Genomic DNA, 15575 nt, shown 5'->3' on the forward strand with positions numbered 1-15575 from the left:
AATTACATCTTATATGAACAAATCATAAGTATATTGAGTTGAAAGAATATCAGCTTTTGTTTAGTTATAATTTTTTTTTACCTGTCTTTGCTGAGCAAAATAGGTTTAAATAGCAAAACACAAGTTTGGTAAGGCTGCCCTCTAAAAAAATAAATATATATTTGTAGTATAAAATATATATATTCATTGCAGTTACTTTTAATAAAGGCAGAGAAATAAAAATTCACTGGTATTTCATCACTCAAATGTAACTATAGGTTAGCAACTGGATTAGTTTCATTTAGTGTGTATGTTTGTTTTATGTATACATCTATTTTTTGACAAATTGATCATTTGTTTGGATGATTATATTTTCTCCATTTTCATGTATTTTTCAAGAATTTTAGCAGTCAACAACCTTTGAAAAAGTTTGATAAATCTTTGAAAACTCTTTTTAATAACTAGGTAGTGATCTATTAGATTTTAATACATCTGGACACTTCTTTTATGTTGAATGTTCACCAAATCTAGTGAAAAACTTGATGTTACAATTTTTTAACTAAAAAGTTGAGGAAAAATTATGAATATATTTATGACAAGCTTCTTTAGATTTTATATATTCATATATAAAATTTTATATATTTCTCATTTAATCCTTATAACCTGAGGCAAGCTATTAATACTTATATGCTTTTTTATGGATGAAAAACTGGAGGTTCAGAGAGCTTATGTAACTAAAGAAAGAGGAAACATCTAAGTGGTTGAGTGACAATTCAGATTCAGACTGGTCTGGCCTCACATCCATGTTCTCAAATGCTACACTACACTGCTTAGCAATTGGACTTTTCTTTGCTCAATTCTACATGTGTAAGACTATTCATTCTATTTAGCTTATCTTGTTCCTCATTATTTAGCAATTTCGCTGATAAAACACTTAGTTTCATCTGCTAACCTGATAGAAACAAGGTAATTTTTTCTTACAGATACATTCTCTCTTTACTATGGAAGGCATCAAAATATACTAAATAGGCATGGGCTTCGAATCTGGTTATGACATGTGATGGAATCCAGATTCTTACATTTTTTTCTGTGACCTTAGGCACTTAATTTAATCCAAGACTCCACACAGGAGCTTAGCGCCCCCTAGTTTTGAGCTATGGGAATGTGGAGATGTGGCAAGCCAGCCCTGGGCTGTGTGTGTGAGCTGTGAACATTTTGAGCACACAAAGCGGACTGGACTGATGAAGCAGCTCTGTCCCTATTGCCTGCTCTGCCTTTGATCATCACACAGCAAATGATATGGGTATAGCCTTCCAAGATATCAGTCAACCTGCTCACCTGCAAGATATCAGGAAGCTAGACTACACCCCCTGAAACCTGACCCCTTGTCTCATTTGAATGACTTCTCCCCAATAAAACCGGGTTTGAGGCGTGCTCTTTCTTTCTTGCCTGCCCTGTCTCTTCTGTGGGAGCTGGGTCAGAGGAGCTGTCACAGAACCCAAAGAAAAAGGTATTTCTCTGTCTGTGTGTCATTATTTTGTGCAAGCCAAGTTCACCTGGAGTGACTCTGACTGGTTTATTCATGTGTCATGCCCCCTCACCTGAACAGTAAGAATACTATTTCTCTGGAGAGTTGAGTGAGAATTCAGACACAAAGAAAAAAAAAGTCCCTAGAATAGGATCTAACAAATGGTAGGGGTAAAATTAAAATAAAGAAAAAGGAAGTGAAAAGGCTGCTTAAGAAATAAAATAAAACTCTCATTTTACACTTTACAGATAACCAAACTGATTTGGGAATTTCTTGCTGGAAGAATAGATGTTCCACTTTCTCTAACCAATTTCCATGATCCAGCTTCAATGAGGCAAGTTCACTAGAACTACTAGAGGTATTCTGTTACATATTATTTCTGCCCTAGTCATCAATGGCTGTTGGAACAACATCCCATATGCTGGGTGACCTATTAACAGAATTTGACTGCTCACAGTTCTGAGGGTTGGGAGTTTGAGATCAGGGTCTCAGCAGAGTCAGGGTCTGGTGAGAGCCCTTTTCTGCACTGCATATGGCTGATTTCTTGTATCTTCAGATGGTGAAAAAAGAGCTAAAAATCTCTCTGGGGTGTCTTTTATAAAGGCACTAATCCCAATCATGATGGCTCCACATTCAGGAACTAATTACCTCCCAATGGTTGCAACTTCTCACACCATCACTTTAACACATGAATTTGGACAGGCACAAAATTCAGTCCATAGTGATATGCTTAAAAATGTCCATCTGCAGTTTAGCTCAGTGATAGACCACTTGCCTAGCATGGATGAAGCCCCCCAGGGTTGACCTCCGGCACAGCAAAAACAGAAAATATCCATTTAGGCTGAAAGATGAATCTTCTCTTGAATTAGGGAGAAAGAGATAATGTTCTATAGTTCTAAATCTTTAGAACAAGGACGATAATGCCTTTACCCTAGCATCATAAAAATCAAACATAATAAGACATGTAAAACTATTTTAGCAGATATGAAATGTTTCATTAATGTTCTTATTATTAAACAGTTTCATAAAATGCCAAAAACAAAAGGTAGGCAAAAAAGAGGAATGAAGTGGGTATAATAGTCTGTACCTGTAGTTCCAGCTACTTGGAGGGCTGACGTAGGAGGACATTTGAGCCTAAGAGTTCAAGGTCAGAAGAGTGATATAGTGAGATCCCATCTTTTAAAAATGAATAAATAAAAATTTAAAAAAAAAAACAGGAATGGTTTAATTTTGTGACATATAATTGAAATTAAATGGGCACTGAAAATTGAGACAAGAATGAAATAAAAAAGAATGTAGTTAGAAATAAATATACTTGGGACATTTAAAAGCAGCAAATGATTTTAAATGCTTGTATTTATTTCCAGTGCAAATAAAACTGCAGATTGTGATTACTGCATCTTTAAACAATTGAAGAAGGTATAGACAAGGAATTAAAAATAATACCAAGAACTAAATTCATAATGGTCAGGTTAAATTTCACTGCTGTACTGGAATGCTGTCAGGCACAGCTTGGTAAACAGTTGCTTTCAGTGTGCTTCCTGAGTTCCTGCTAACCAAAAGCATGTTTTTACCTTCCTCTACATAGGCTCTGAAATAAGACCTAGTATTCTAGGCTAAAACCACAGAGTGCTAGAAGGGCATGGATTATTTCCTAAGAACACAATGGTACTGAGAGCAGGAAGCATATGCTCAACAAAGGGGAGGGAAATTCACTCTTTATACTTTTCCAGAAAAGGTTTTCTAAGAAAGTCTCATTTTCTCCTATCTTACCCTTAACAGTGCAAACTACATAGGGAGCTTATCCTGCTTTTGCAAAACTTAATGTGTATCTTGAGTTCCAAGAACAATGTAAGCCATATATTTATAAAATCTTTATTAAAAATATATATTTAAAATACACATTGTTTTTTTCATAAATTATCTACAAGCCTTTGATATGTGGAATATAACAAAAAATTTTTAACACATAACAAGGCATTTTAAATACACTTCCCATTACTAACACTCCTTAGAAAAGATACAGGACACTAACTAGAGTTTAACAAAAAAATTTTTTTATAGAAACAAGTTATAGTCTATACTACAGAATTACCAAATCCACACCTAATTAAAAGAGAATGAAACAGACCAGTTCTCATTCAACTTCTCCATTAGAAAATAGCAAGTTGATACAGGCTTCTATTTACATACAGCAGCAGCCTCTGCTGGAGAAAGAAAAGTATGCTTCTGTTCCAAAGCATTAGCTCAACCTATTTTGAACTGCAAGAACTCAAAATTAGAGCTACTTCATTTCCTGTTTAACAAAGTAAGCTAAAATTATTATTTTCAAGGTCTTAAAGATGAGCGGGCCTTATCAAGAATATCCTTTCTGATTTTTGGATAAGATGGATATGCTTCAAGAACCTGTAAAAAGAAAAAAAAGCAAAAGAACTTGTAATTGACTATTGAGAACTAAGGAGCTATAAAACTTCCTATAAAGGAGCATTTACAGTTGAAATTTCATTGTATTAATACTGTGACTACAACACTTTTGGAGGGTGACATCTTAGATGTAATATGACTCATTTATAGATGTTCTCATTAATAGATGAGAACAAGAGAAAACATATGAATATCACATATGAACATATGAAAACCACATGTGGAAATTTAACAAAGAGAACTGCTTCCTTAATAGATGAGTTGTAGAAAACAATTATGTACCAATGATATAAAGTACTTTGGTAATTTAGCTACTCATGGTATTTGATAAACTGTTGGAGAGTGATTTTTAACCAGGAGCATATGTCAAATTTACCTGGAGTGATTTTGAAATATACAGATTTCCAGGCTGAGTCCAAAAAATGAGGAGATACTCATTTTGCCCCTATGATACTAGGGACTGACTTAGTGATGCTCCACCACTAAGCTATATCCTAGTCTTTTTTTTTTAATATTTATTTTTTACTTATAGGTGGGCACATATCTTTATTTTATTTTTTTTTATGTGGTGCTGAGGATTGAACCCAGGGCCTCGTGTGTGCTTGTCCTGCATTCTACCTCTGAGCCACAATCCCAGCCCCATATCCCAGTCTTTTTAATATCTTTTTTTTTTTGAGACAAAGATAACTGCTTCTTTAATAGATGAGTTGCAGAAAACAATTATGTACCCATGATTTAAAGTACTTTTGTAATTTGCCCAAGCTGGCCTTTAACTTGAGATCTTCCTGCCTCAGCTTTCTGAGTAGCAAGGATTAAATCTGTGTTACCATACTCAGGTGAGATATTAATGTTTTTAAAAAGATAACTCCATGAATGATTCCAATGTATAACTTTAATGTACAACCTTAACCCTAATGAGGAACACTGAAGGATAGGCTCAGTAATTAAACACAAGCCTCAAGGCCAAGTATTTACTAAAATGATGCTGATACACAGCTTTCAGATAAGGGACATCAAAAATTAAAAAAACAAAAAACCTTTTCTAAGGAGCTTTTCTTGGAGCTGTTTGCAATGTTTAATAAAATGGCTTACATAGAAAATCAATGGGGCAATGTACGTACAAAGGACTCTGGGAATCCTAAAAGTGAAATTTGTGTATTTGTCATTTTAGTAGGGAATGAATTACAGAACTGTAATTATATAACTTCTAACTTAGAGCATACCTATCATTCCTAGTTTATAAATCTGAATTCTCTAATACACAGATTTAGACACATTCACAGGAACTTCAACTTAGAACAATGACCCAGAGAATCTATACTACCTTCAAATATCTTCCAACTTCAGCTTCATTTAACGTTTCTCCCACTAGCCTGTCTTTAAATTGACACAAACATTTTACTATTTGAGACCCAATTAAAAACATACGTAATCTTTATTATTTTCTAAATTTTAAATGAGAATCTCTCCAAAATATATTTAATAAGTCATTTAACTAAAAGACTACATTCTCTATTTCTATTCTTTCTTTTTTTCTTTATCTTTTTTCATACTAGGGATTGAACCCAGGGGCAATTAACCACTGAGTTACAGCCTCAGCTTCCCAAGGTGCTGAGATTATAGGTATGCTCCACCAGCCTGCCTCTACTTCTATTCTAGTATATCTTGAGATCACACTAAAAGTAGGAAGCTTTAAATCTTAAAAAAAAAAAAAAAAAAAAAAATCAAGAAATCTAAATTTGTTTACCTGGTGACATATGTCAATTGCATCCACATATCTTTTCGCTTTTAAATAATTAAATGCCAGTTTGTATCCTGTTAAGAAACACACACACACAAACACAGAAAAAAAGCATAGTGATATAAATATTGCTAGCATTACTTTTTGTGTATGTGTGTGCCTCCTTCTCTGTTTGCATACTTATTAGAGAAGTCCTGATGGAGGGGTGACTGAATACCTTACAGAGAAGTGATATAATGATAGAAGGGGGAGTGAAATGAAAGAAGAGCAAGAAGAAAAGAAGGCTCAGCTAGAAACATGGACAACAGTGAATATACTGTGGGGTGAGAAGACCAACATCCCACAAGCTGTATTTCCATTCCTTACTAGAAAAGTCTTACTTATTTCAGGTTAGAGCAGAAACTTATCATAGTTATTCATTTATATAGTGTAGACTCACTGAACACTCCTAGAGTAAGGAATTTTAAGTTCTATTAGAAGAGAAACTACATTGTTTAAATAAGTAAATCAATAATTTCTAAACTGAGATAAGTGTTATGAAGTCAAGATCCAAGTCAAGAGTTATAATAAGGCAGTTGAACCAAGGAGGAAGAGGTGCCAGGGGATGTTTCAAATCTGAAGGATGAAGCATAAATTAAGGCAGGCTGGGAATCGAGAACACTTTCAGTTAAAACAGTGGTAAGACACATAGAAGCCAAATAATCTCAGAGAACATAGTGAGAAAACCACGCTGGTGAGCAATACAGAGGAGTGGGGGATTAGTCATCAAATGTTCCACATCCATGATTAGTGAGAATTATTATAATCACCGATATTGAGGAATGAAACTGACCCAATTATGTTGTGTGCATGTACAAATATGTAACAACACATTCCACCAACTACAACTACAAGGCACTGACAAAAAATTCTGGAGAAAAAAGAAAAAAATGTTTGTCTTTCACTGTGGACAAATTAGTAGAAAGCTTTAAGGCATTGTTAAATGATTGTTGCTGTTCTGAAAGAATGCTATAAAAATAAGAAAACTAATGAGAGGATAACTAACAGTAGCTGTGTACTTGGTAAGTGAGATATAAAACACTGTAAAATAATAAGTAATCATAAATATATCACTTTACATCTTTGAAATATGAAGTAGGAAATATAAATGCTACTCATGTCTCTTAACAAAAATATCAATATAATTTATAAAATTTCAAACAAACATTTGAAAAGAATTCCTGGTTAATATAATCATACAGTTGTAAAAAGAATAGGAATGAACTAAAATTCAATGTCATGCACATATCTTAAATTCACACATATACCGCCCCCCCATACACACAATACTGCCACATATGAAAACAAGAAGTTTCAAAGAAGTAAATTCAAAGTTATTATCAAATAATCCTAAAATGAACTAATACATAGTGACATTTAAAAGGAAATCAATTTAAGATGTCATACCAACTATCATTTACATGGTAATTTAAGTTTTAGTTTGTGGCCTCTGACTAGCTTTAGGCAAGTTGCTTGAGCTGTCAGTTTCAAGTTTCCTCATCCATAAAATGGGGAAAACAACTCCTCCTTCTCTTAGAATAATTTTAAAAATCAACTGGTACACTTATTATAAAATACTTAATATTTTTAAAGTACCACATAAATATTAACATTTTTTTTTTCCTGTAGAAGCACTGAATTATAATTACAGAGTCTTAATTTGGTAGAAACTTGATAGATCATCTAGTGCAAAAACGTTTCAGGAAATAAAGGATTAGAAAGAACAAGGAACAAGGAAGGTGTACAATGCAGCTGCATTACACCTGTCAAATACATAAGAACTCAACTATGTGACATCTGGAGAAAAGAAGAGCACAGAAAACAACATAGTTGAGCATCTCTCAGTTCCTCGTGTCCTCTTTCTTTTTCCTTTTAAAAAATGTTCTTATTGTATATGTTAATATAAGATGCATAACATTTTATACAAATATGTGTATATAATATACAATATATAATATTTCCCCCTTTTTTTTGCGGGGGGTGGGTGGTGGTACTAGGGATTGAACCCAGGGCTTTGTGCATGCTAGGCAAGCACTTTACCAACTGAATATTTCCCCTTTCTCTCTCTTTCTCAGTCTCTCTCTATCTCTATATAAACGTGTGTATAAACATGATTACTACAACCACACAAATCCTATTCATCCTGTTGTTGCCTTTCACAGTAATAATAATCAATTCTGAACTCTATGGAAAGAGGATGAACAAGATTTTAAAGGTTTCTTGATAACTGAAAAAATGAAATACGCTGTTCATATGAACAGGTGTTTGGAGTACTGAAAGCAATACCAATCATAAGGAAGAACCTAAAGAATAAATTGAGAGTTTATGAGAAAACACACTAAAGCAAAGCTGGAAGAACTAATAAAAATCGTCTACAAAACACAATGCAGTGAAAAAGATAGTGAGTTGGATTCTCTGTATTTACTGAAGCTTTTCAAGGAACAGAATTAGATAAATAATTAAACTGCTAGATGCAGTCCCTCTGTTGGAATAATATGTCAAAATTACGTGTTTTAAGGATATTTAAAAAGTTCTTATTTTGCAAACTATTTCATAAGATACATATTATCTGGGAATGAAAAATACTGTAAAAATCATTAGTTCCTGTGCTTTTCGCAAATCTAATAAAAAGACCAGACCCCAGAAAAAAATACAAAGTGAAGGAAGACCTGAATGAATGTCAGTTTGTGTGAAGATGACAAGACCACAGATTAGACACTGCAACATGGCTGCCCAAAACACTGATGCCATGTTGGGTTGAATTAGCAGCTAGAAAATGCCTAATCAGAAGAAAAACATACTTTCACCATACCACAACTAGAAAAATTAGATTTGAGAACAAGTTCAATTATGACACAATAAGTCAGAGGGGTATGTACAAATCAAACAGCATTTTCCACAACCCATCCTCTAAATCTCAGTTGTCCTCCTCTTCCTCCTCCTCCTCCTCTCCCTCTTCAACCCTCCCCTCCTTCTCCTTCTCCTTTTTCTTCTTCACAAGTGTTTCAAAGAATAATTTGGTAGTATTATTTTAGAGCTTTGAAAGGACAGAAACGAGGAAGGTAAGACTTAAAATCAAGTCAGTGGACAAGTAACTGATCATGGTTTGGAGAGGAGCCTTAGGAGAGACATGACAAAGTTTCCAACTAAAGGGTCGTTACAGGTTAGAGGGAAAGGATTACGGATTGTTCCAGAGAATAGATCTGGGCAATTTGAATGAAACATATTCTAGATCACTAAGAACAAAAAGGACAGCGTGGGCTAAGCTCCCTCACAATGCAGGATTAGGTTAGTCACTAAGTATATTTCAGATATTTCCCATAGTAGACTATCATTCCTCAAATAAACACTGTACAAATGCTGGAGATAAATGATGTTTCTCAGAAGAAAAGCAACATCTTATGGTCAAATAACTGTGGGAAATATGGCATTTCTGTGATATCTGTTACAATGCACATGCATGCTTAAAGGCTTTGAGAATAACTATAGTCAAGAAACTTGGGTGACTTGATTAAATGCAATGTTTGCCTAACCGATTGATAATGGGACACTTTTTTGGGGGGGGGGGGAACAGCATTACTGTTTTCAAAATAGCAGAGAGTTAAAGAAGAGAAAAGGGTAAAATTAGACTAGATGTCCTCTATGATGACTAAGTACAAGTTTGGACCTCAAGAAATTCTACTTAACTAGTTATCTGAAGATAATAATTTATTATGAATACAAAATATATTCTCAGAAAGGTTGACAATGAAAGTTGGCTCTTGGAATATTTTGTTCTGAAAAACAAAACAAAACAAACAAACAAACAAAAAACCTCCATTGTACTTAAATGAAGATTTATAAATAAAGGAGTTTTCCAATGAAAATCTAGTGCCTATTTTGTAAACTCACCTACTGCTGGATTTGTCTGATTGCCACGTTTCCATGCAATCTCATAGTTTAAGGCAGCATCTGCATATCCTTGCTCTTTTTCCATAATATATCCCATGTATTCATAAGCTTTGCAGCAAGACTAAAGAAAAATGAAAGATACATTAATAGATTAAACCTGAAACCACTAAGATTTCATGAGATGTTTATGAGTGTAGAGATCAATCATATTAACCCATTTAAATGGTGCATAAAACAAGGCTTTCAGCCTCAACTATGCAATTAAATAATGGGGATGCCAAATCCCCATCCCACATCTTTCAGAATGAGAATTTTAAAAACAAAATCAGAAAAATATATCAGGGTATGTGTATTTTATGAATAGACATGTACATTATTCATTATAAATAATTTCAATACATATAAATACAGAAATAAGAGTATAATGAACTCCATGAACCTATAACTTACTTTGAAAAACTGACGTGACTAATATTGTCTCACCTGTATCATACACACTTGTGCTTCTATATTATCAGGAAAAAAACCCCTCAGATATTATATCATTTCATCAATACATGTTAGTATGCCTTTCTATAAAACAAGGGCTTTCTTTAACATAACCGTACGTCATGGCACATGATGATTAAGGTAGCAACTCCTTAATTACCACAGAACTAGTCAGTATTCAAATTGCAAACTGTCTCAATATAATTTTTAAAACAATTTGTAGTTTGTTAAAATGATCCATAGAAGGCTCACATACCGAGACTAGGTGAAATATCCCCTAATTCTTTTTTTTAACCTGTAGATGTCTTTTGCTGTCTGTCTCTTTCTGCTCTCTTCTTTTGATTAAATATTAGTACACACTTAGAAGAATACTTTGCCCTGAAGTTTCTCTTAACTCAGATTAAGTTGAGTGCATTCTTGAGGTGTTTATATGAGTCTATGTCATTGACATTCCCTGGAAATTGTAATGAGATCCAAAGATTTGGTTTGAATATTTTATATTCAAATATTTATATATCAAATGAAATTATTATAATTTTAATTTCCGGACTTTAATAATAGAAATTTCATCAATATTTTTATTAAAACCCTAGTCCATTAAGAATATACATAAAAATATGATAATAAGGATATAATCTTTCTCTTTTGATTCAGAATCCACTGTAGCTTGGCATAGTCCTGTCAAATTCTGTCCATTTAACATTTTAATATTTTGATTATTTATTTGCTTTTTAAAATTGCATAGAATTATTAGTTATCTTTATTACTATTTTTCTTATCTCATCCCAGATCCCAGTCCTATCATAAATGTTGTGTTCGTTCATCCTGAGACACAGAATGTCTGATTCTTCCTTTTTTGTGATATTAACCATTCATAAATGCATCATGTTGAAAATGATGATATTCTATCAGTCCTCTTTATTTATTAACTGGAAAATGTCTATAATGAGAAATGTCTCCTTATCTACTATTTGGTAACCTAATGATTTATACAGATATATCTATATATATTTAAACTTTATTTATTTAGTGCAAAGAACATAAGATTAATACTTATTTATATCTTTCCCTGCCAGGTTTAGAGACAATAGTTTATTAGTATACTTCAGTGATACCTAACCATATTTTTTTTTCTTATTTTTATGAAGGCATGGCATATTTGATGTTTCAATCCACTGCAGTAAGCATTCCTATTGGTACTTACAGCACCCACCTTTGGTTCCTGGGCATGTCTTTGACTTGGTTTCTAAGTCCCTGACATCAGCCTTGATAGATTCCTTACCATCTGGTATAACAAGACAATCTAGTTTTATTTTGTACATTTCCTGCCCCATACCTGGATGACTTCCATTTTTTAATTATGTGATCCAAGGTTCCTAAGCTTTAGTTCCTGAATTCATGATTCAAATATACTCATGCCTAATCAGCATGGCTAAACAAAGTTTCTAAAGCAATTATCATATTCAGTTTTGCAAGTTATTATTGGTAGTGTTCCAGCAAATAAATTTATCTGAAGAGAAAACCTTAATTCCCATAAATCTTGCTTAAACCTAAACTAAGCATGTGAGCTTCAACTCTTCTGTACTTTAGATTTTTAAAGCTTATTAATGAGTATTCTCTGTTTTCAAGGCCAATTTAACTTAAAATTGATGTAAACGATTATTTAGAATTGTTTATAGGTTGATAAATGGGTAGTTTTTTTTTAGGTTTTTAAGTTCCTAAGAAAATATCTTACCAGTGCTAGGTAATCACAATTCCTCTATGAAAAACAAATGATCCATTTCATAACCTCATTTGTTTGAGGGGAACAAATTTATGGTGATTAAAATTTTGAAGAAATTGGTATAAATTTGTGAAGATAAATATTCTTAAATTTCTAGGCCAAGTTCAATTGTTTTTCAGCAAATAACATAAATCTAAACTTTATAAAACTGTCATAATAAGACATCTCATCTTTTCTGTGTGATTAAACTCCAAAATATTAGTGGAGAAGTTCATATTCTACAGACTTCAAGATTTTCAATTTTGTACCTAAAGATAAGGACTTTTTATTTAATTGAATCAAAAGGTGACAAGACTTTCCCCCACTACATATTATGCATAGTGGATTCTAATACTGTGGAAATGACATGCAGCTGCAGTAAATTCATCAAGAGTATTTCTTAATAGGACGGACATACGCCCACAATTAATGTTCTGCAATTTTCATTAGTTCTTGGATGAGATTGGTAATCACAGGAAAATGCTTGACATTCCAAAAACATTTTGTGTAAGTAGGGCATCACCACAGCTGAAACGTGAAGCTGCATAAATCTCTTTTTTCTCTTTTGCTTTTCAAGGGCAAATGGCTTCTTTCTTCTTATTAATGTTTATTTCCTGACTGTGGTAACAATCAACATATAGTATTCAAAAAATACTCGAGAATCACAAGAAATGGACCAACACTATAATACACAACAAAGGTGAATAATTATTTTTCACTGTTTTAACACCTACTTTATTGTGATGCAGGCACCGTTTTAATAGTTCTTCTGCCATGTCATATTTTGCTGACTGAATATAAATATCAGCAAGCAACAGCCAACTTTTCTCAAAATCATCAGCATCAATAGGATTCCAAGTCATTTTTGCAATCCGCTTCAGCTGGTTTCTAGCTTTCGGAATCTGTTTCAAGATCATATGAGCTGTTGCCATTCCCAAAAGTGCTGGAAGATTATCCTTCTGTAAGAAAACAAAACATTAGACTGCTAGACACACAACATAAATATCCTTTTTTTTTAAAGGAAAAACATATAGAAAGCAGAAAATGCTATATAGACCTGGTCTGTAGACTCTACCCAGATCCATCCCAGATAACTGTGATTATCATTACTATTTAATACATCAAGTAATCTCAAGCTACTAGGAAAAAACTTGATCAGGCACTGTATGGTGGAAATAATTCAGTGTCTATGCAGATGCCAAAACCTCATAATTCCAGCAATCAGTTTGAATTGATTTTTAATGGAATCGACTAGCTATTTTGGTTTTTGTATTGAAACAGAAAAAGATAAAACCTTTGAAATATAATATTCACTGAGCAGTTTTTATTTCAGATTTAACATTTACCTCCTTAGTTCTTTAACTTATCAAACAGGGATAAGAAAAAGACTTACATGTAAATGATAGTTTATCTATCTTGACTTCTATTACTTTTTCCCTTCTTTCTTGCATTAAGAAACACCCATCTTGTCCCAATAAAGTTTGACCAATTAAATGCTACAAATAAAGGGTGATTAATCACTTGGAAATGGTATGAAATAAGCTCATGTCTTAAAGTAGGATTTTGATAAGGACTGCATAGCACAATAGTTTATTTGATTGACTTCAAAGTCAGAAAATGTCACTCTGTGAATCCAAAAGGTTAGTAAGAATTGCTTAAAATGGAGGCCAGAAGATAGCTATATAAAAAGCTAATTTAGATAAACAATAATGTTTACATTCCTGATTAAGGGAGGGGTGCTTCAATTAAATTCCTTCCTTCCTCTCTCTTTCCCTCCCTCCCTCTCTCTCTCCTTCCTGCTTCAATTTATTTCCTTCTTCCTCCCTCCCTCTCTCTCTTTCTTTTTTTGGTTGTAGGGATCTAGGGATAGAAGCCAGGGGCTCCTAACCAAGAACCACATTCCCAGCCCTTTTGTATTTTAATTTTGACACAGGATCTCGCTAAATTACCCAGAGCCTTGCTAAATTGCTGAGGCTGACTTTGAACATGTGATCCTCCAGTTTCAGCTTTACCAGCTGCTAGGATTATAGCCATGTGCCTCTGCTTCCAAGAGGAGGGTGCTTCTTAAATTTCAGCAGAGGGATTATGATACTTTTTAGAAAGGGTAAGGTCTTAACTTTAAATTTACAAATTAATTAGAAATCATAATATCATAACAATACTAAATATTCCCTGTAAGACTAAAAATTTGGGTAACTAATAAGGAATACTGCAAAATTACATTACATTGATAAAACTTGCAATATCCAGCATTGGTGGTGGATGGCAGTCAAAATTTAATTTTTTAATTAATTGCAGACAGAAGGGCAATTTATTAGGGCTTGATGAAAGCAATAGGAATATAAAACTTTCTTGGCAGTAATTCCATGTTTATTAATGAACTTCCAATAAGGAATTCTGACACAGATAATGAATGGCAAAACAGTTTAATTTGAATGCTAAATCCAAGCAATTGGTAGTAGATTTTGAAGACATGTGGAACATTGTCAATTTCATTAACCTTCAATCCACTCATCCAGGTGGGCTGGGAGAGGGAGAAAAGGAGACCTGTTATATATTTGTCAGCCAGTTCCTAAGATGGTCTGTGAAGGGCCCTGCAAAAAGACCCTACTCCAATTCACATGCATAAAAATATCCCATAATACTTAATTAAAGTAAGTCTCTGATTTCAAAACCACGTGCCTTGAGCTACATTAGAATGAGCCAGTTCTTCACAGTTTGATTAAATGCAAACCATAGTCGTTCCCTGCATTAGACCAGGAGATTTGGCTTTTTTTGTTTTGTTTTCCTTTGGCACTGAGGATTGAACCCAGGGCCTTGCATGTGCTGGGCAAGTATTCTACCACTGAACTGTACCCAGCTCCATGGCATCTTTTTCTGGTATAGACAACCTAAAACTTTAGCCAGCTTCTCTCTTCCAGTCTTAATCCACTCAGAGGATAAGATTCGAGTGAGGGCAACACAAATTGCTTATGACCAACATGCTCTGTGGTTCAAGGTAATGCAATATAAGAAAGTGCATATGGCTCAGCTTGGGTTAACTTATCTTCCCCCATTTCCTCCATGACTTCCTGTGACGTACCTCTAAGTGACACACAGTGTTCTGAATATACTTCATTCATGCTTTTCTGCCTCCCCACTTTTGCTCATATTTCCCTGTTCATTTAGAAGACACTCAGTCCATTTGTGCCTATGACAATGCTATATTTTTCTGGTTCTTCAAATTATAACTGTTTCTTAAATCATACCTTCTCCACAAAAGAGTAACTGAATTCTCCTACTGTCACCTACAGACAGTGCTCTTATTTGCAACTCTAGGATAGAATACATTTGGCTTTGTATTTCAGTAATTATAGTTGGTATGCTTGTCTCATTTTCTGTAATTTAAGAGAAACTTGAAAAAAGGAACCATACATTATTTATATGTGTGAGTCCCACTATGCTTAGCACCCATTGGCTGCTTGATGAATATTTATTATATTGAATATGTAACCTATGAATTAAAAGAAAAAATGCAAGATGAGGCCTAATGTTTATGAAATTTCAGCTCATCACCCATCATTATTATTTGGATATTATGGTCAGTAAACAGATTTGGTAAATTTCTAATCTCACAGGTAAAGATGATAAAAAAATTATGCAGTCTCATCAACACAGAAAACTGGCATAGGCTGTGTAGAAAACAGATGTAATGTCATTCACTGTTTTTTGCTTCTCTCTCT

The 15575-nt window shown here is 33.6% G+C and overlaps 1 protein-coding gene across 2 annotated transcripts in view; it reads right to left on the bottom strand.

Moving 5' to 3' along the window:
• Positions 1 to 3368: 3368 nt before the first annotated feature.
• Positions 3369 to 15575, bottom strand: part of Ttc21b (tetratricopeptide repeat domain 21B) — a 68076-nt gene continuing 55869 nt past the window's right edge. For both annotated transcript variants that reach the window (XM_046447485.2, XM_046447484.2), the window contains 4 exons: positions 12588 to 12812; positions 9603 to 9723; positions 5679 to 5746; positions 3369 to 3913 (listed from right to left, as the gene is read on the bottom strand). In XM_046447485.2, coding sequence (XP_046303441.1) covers positions 3836 to 3913; positions 5679 to 5746; positions 9603 to 9723; positions 12588 to 12812 — 492 coding nt within the window. In that variant the 3' untranslated portion in view covers positions 3369 to 3835. The remainder of the gene's footprint in view (positions 3914 to 5678; positions 5747 to 9602; positions 9724 to 12587; positions 12813 to 15575) is intronic.

This window comes from Marmota monax, unplaced genomic scaffold, assembly GCF_021218885.2.
Source record: "Marmota monax isolate L192 unplaced genomic scaffold, Marmota_monax_Labrador192_F-V1.1 WCK01_AAM20220418_F8-fsc00007, whole genome shotgun sequence".
NCBI classification, from domain to species: Eukaryota; Metazoa; Chordata; class Mammalia; order Rodentia; family Sciuridae; genus Marmota; species Marmota monax.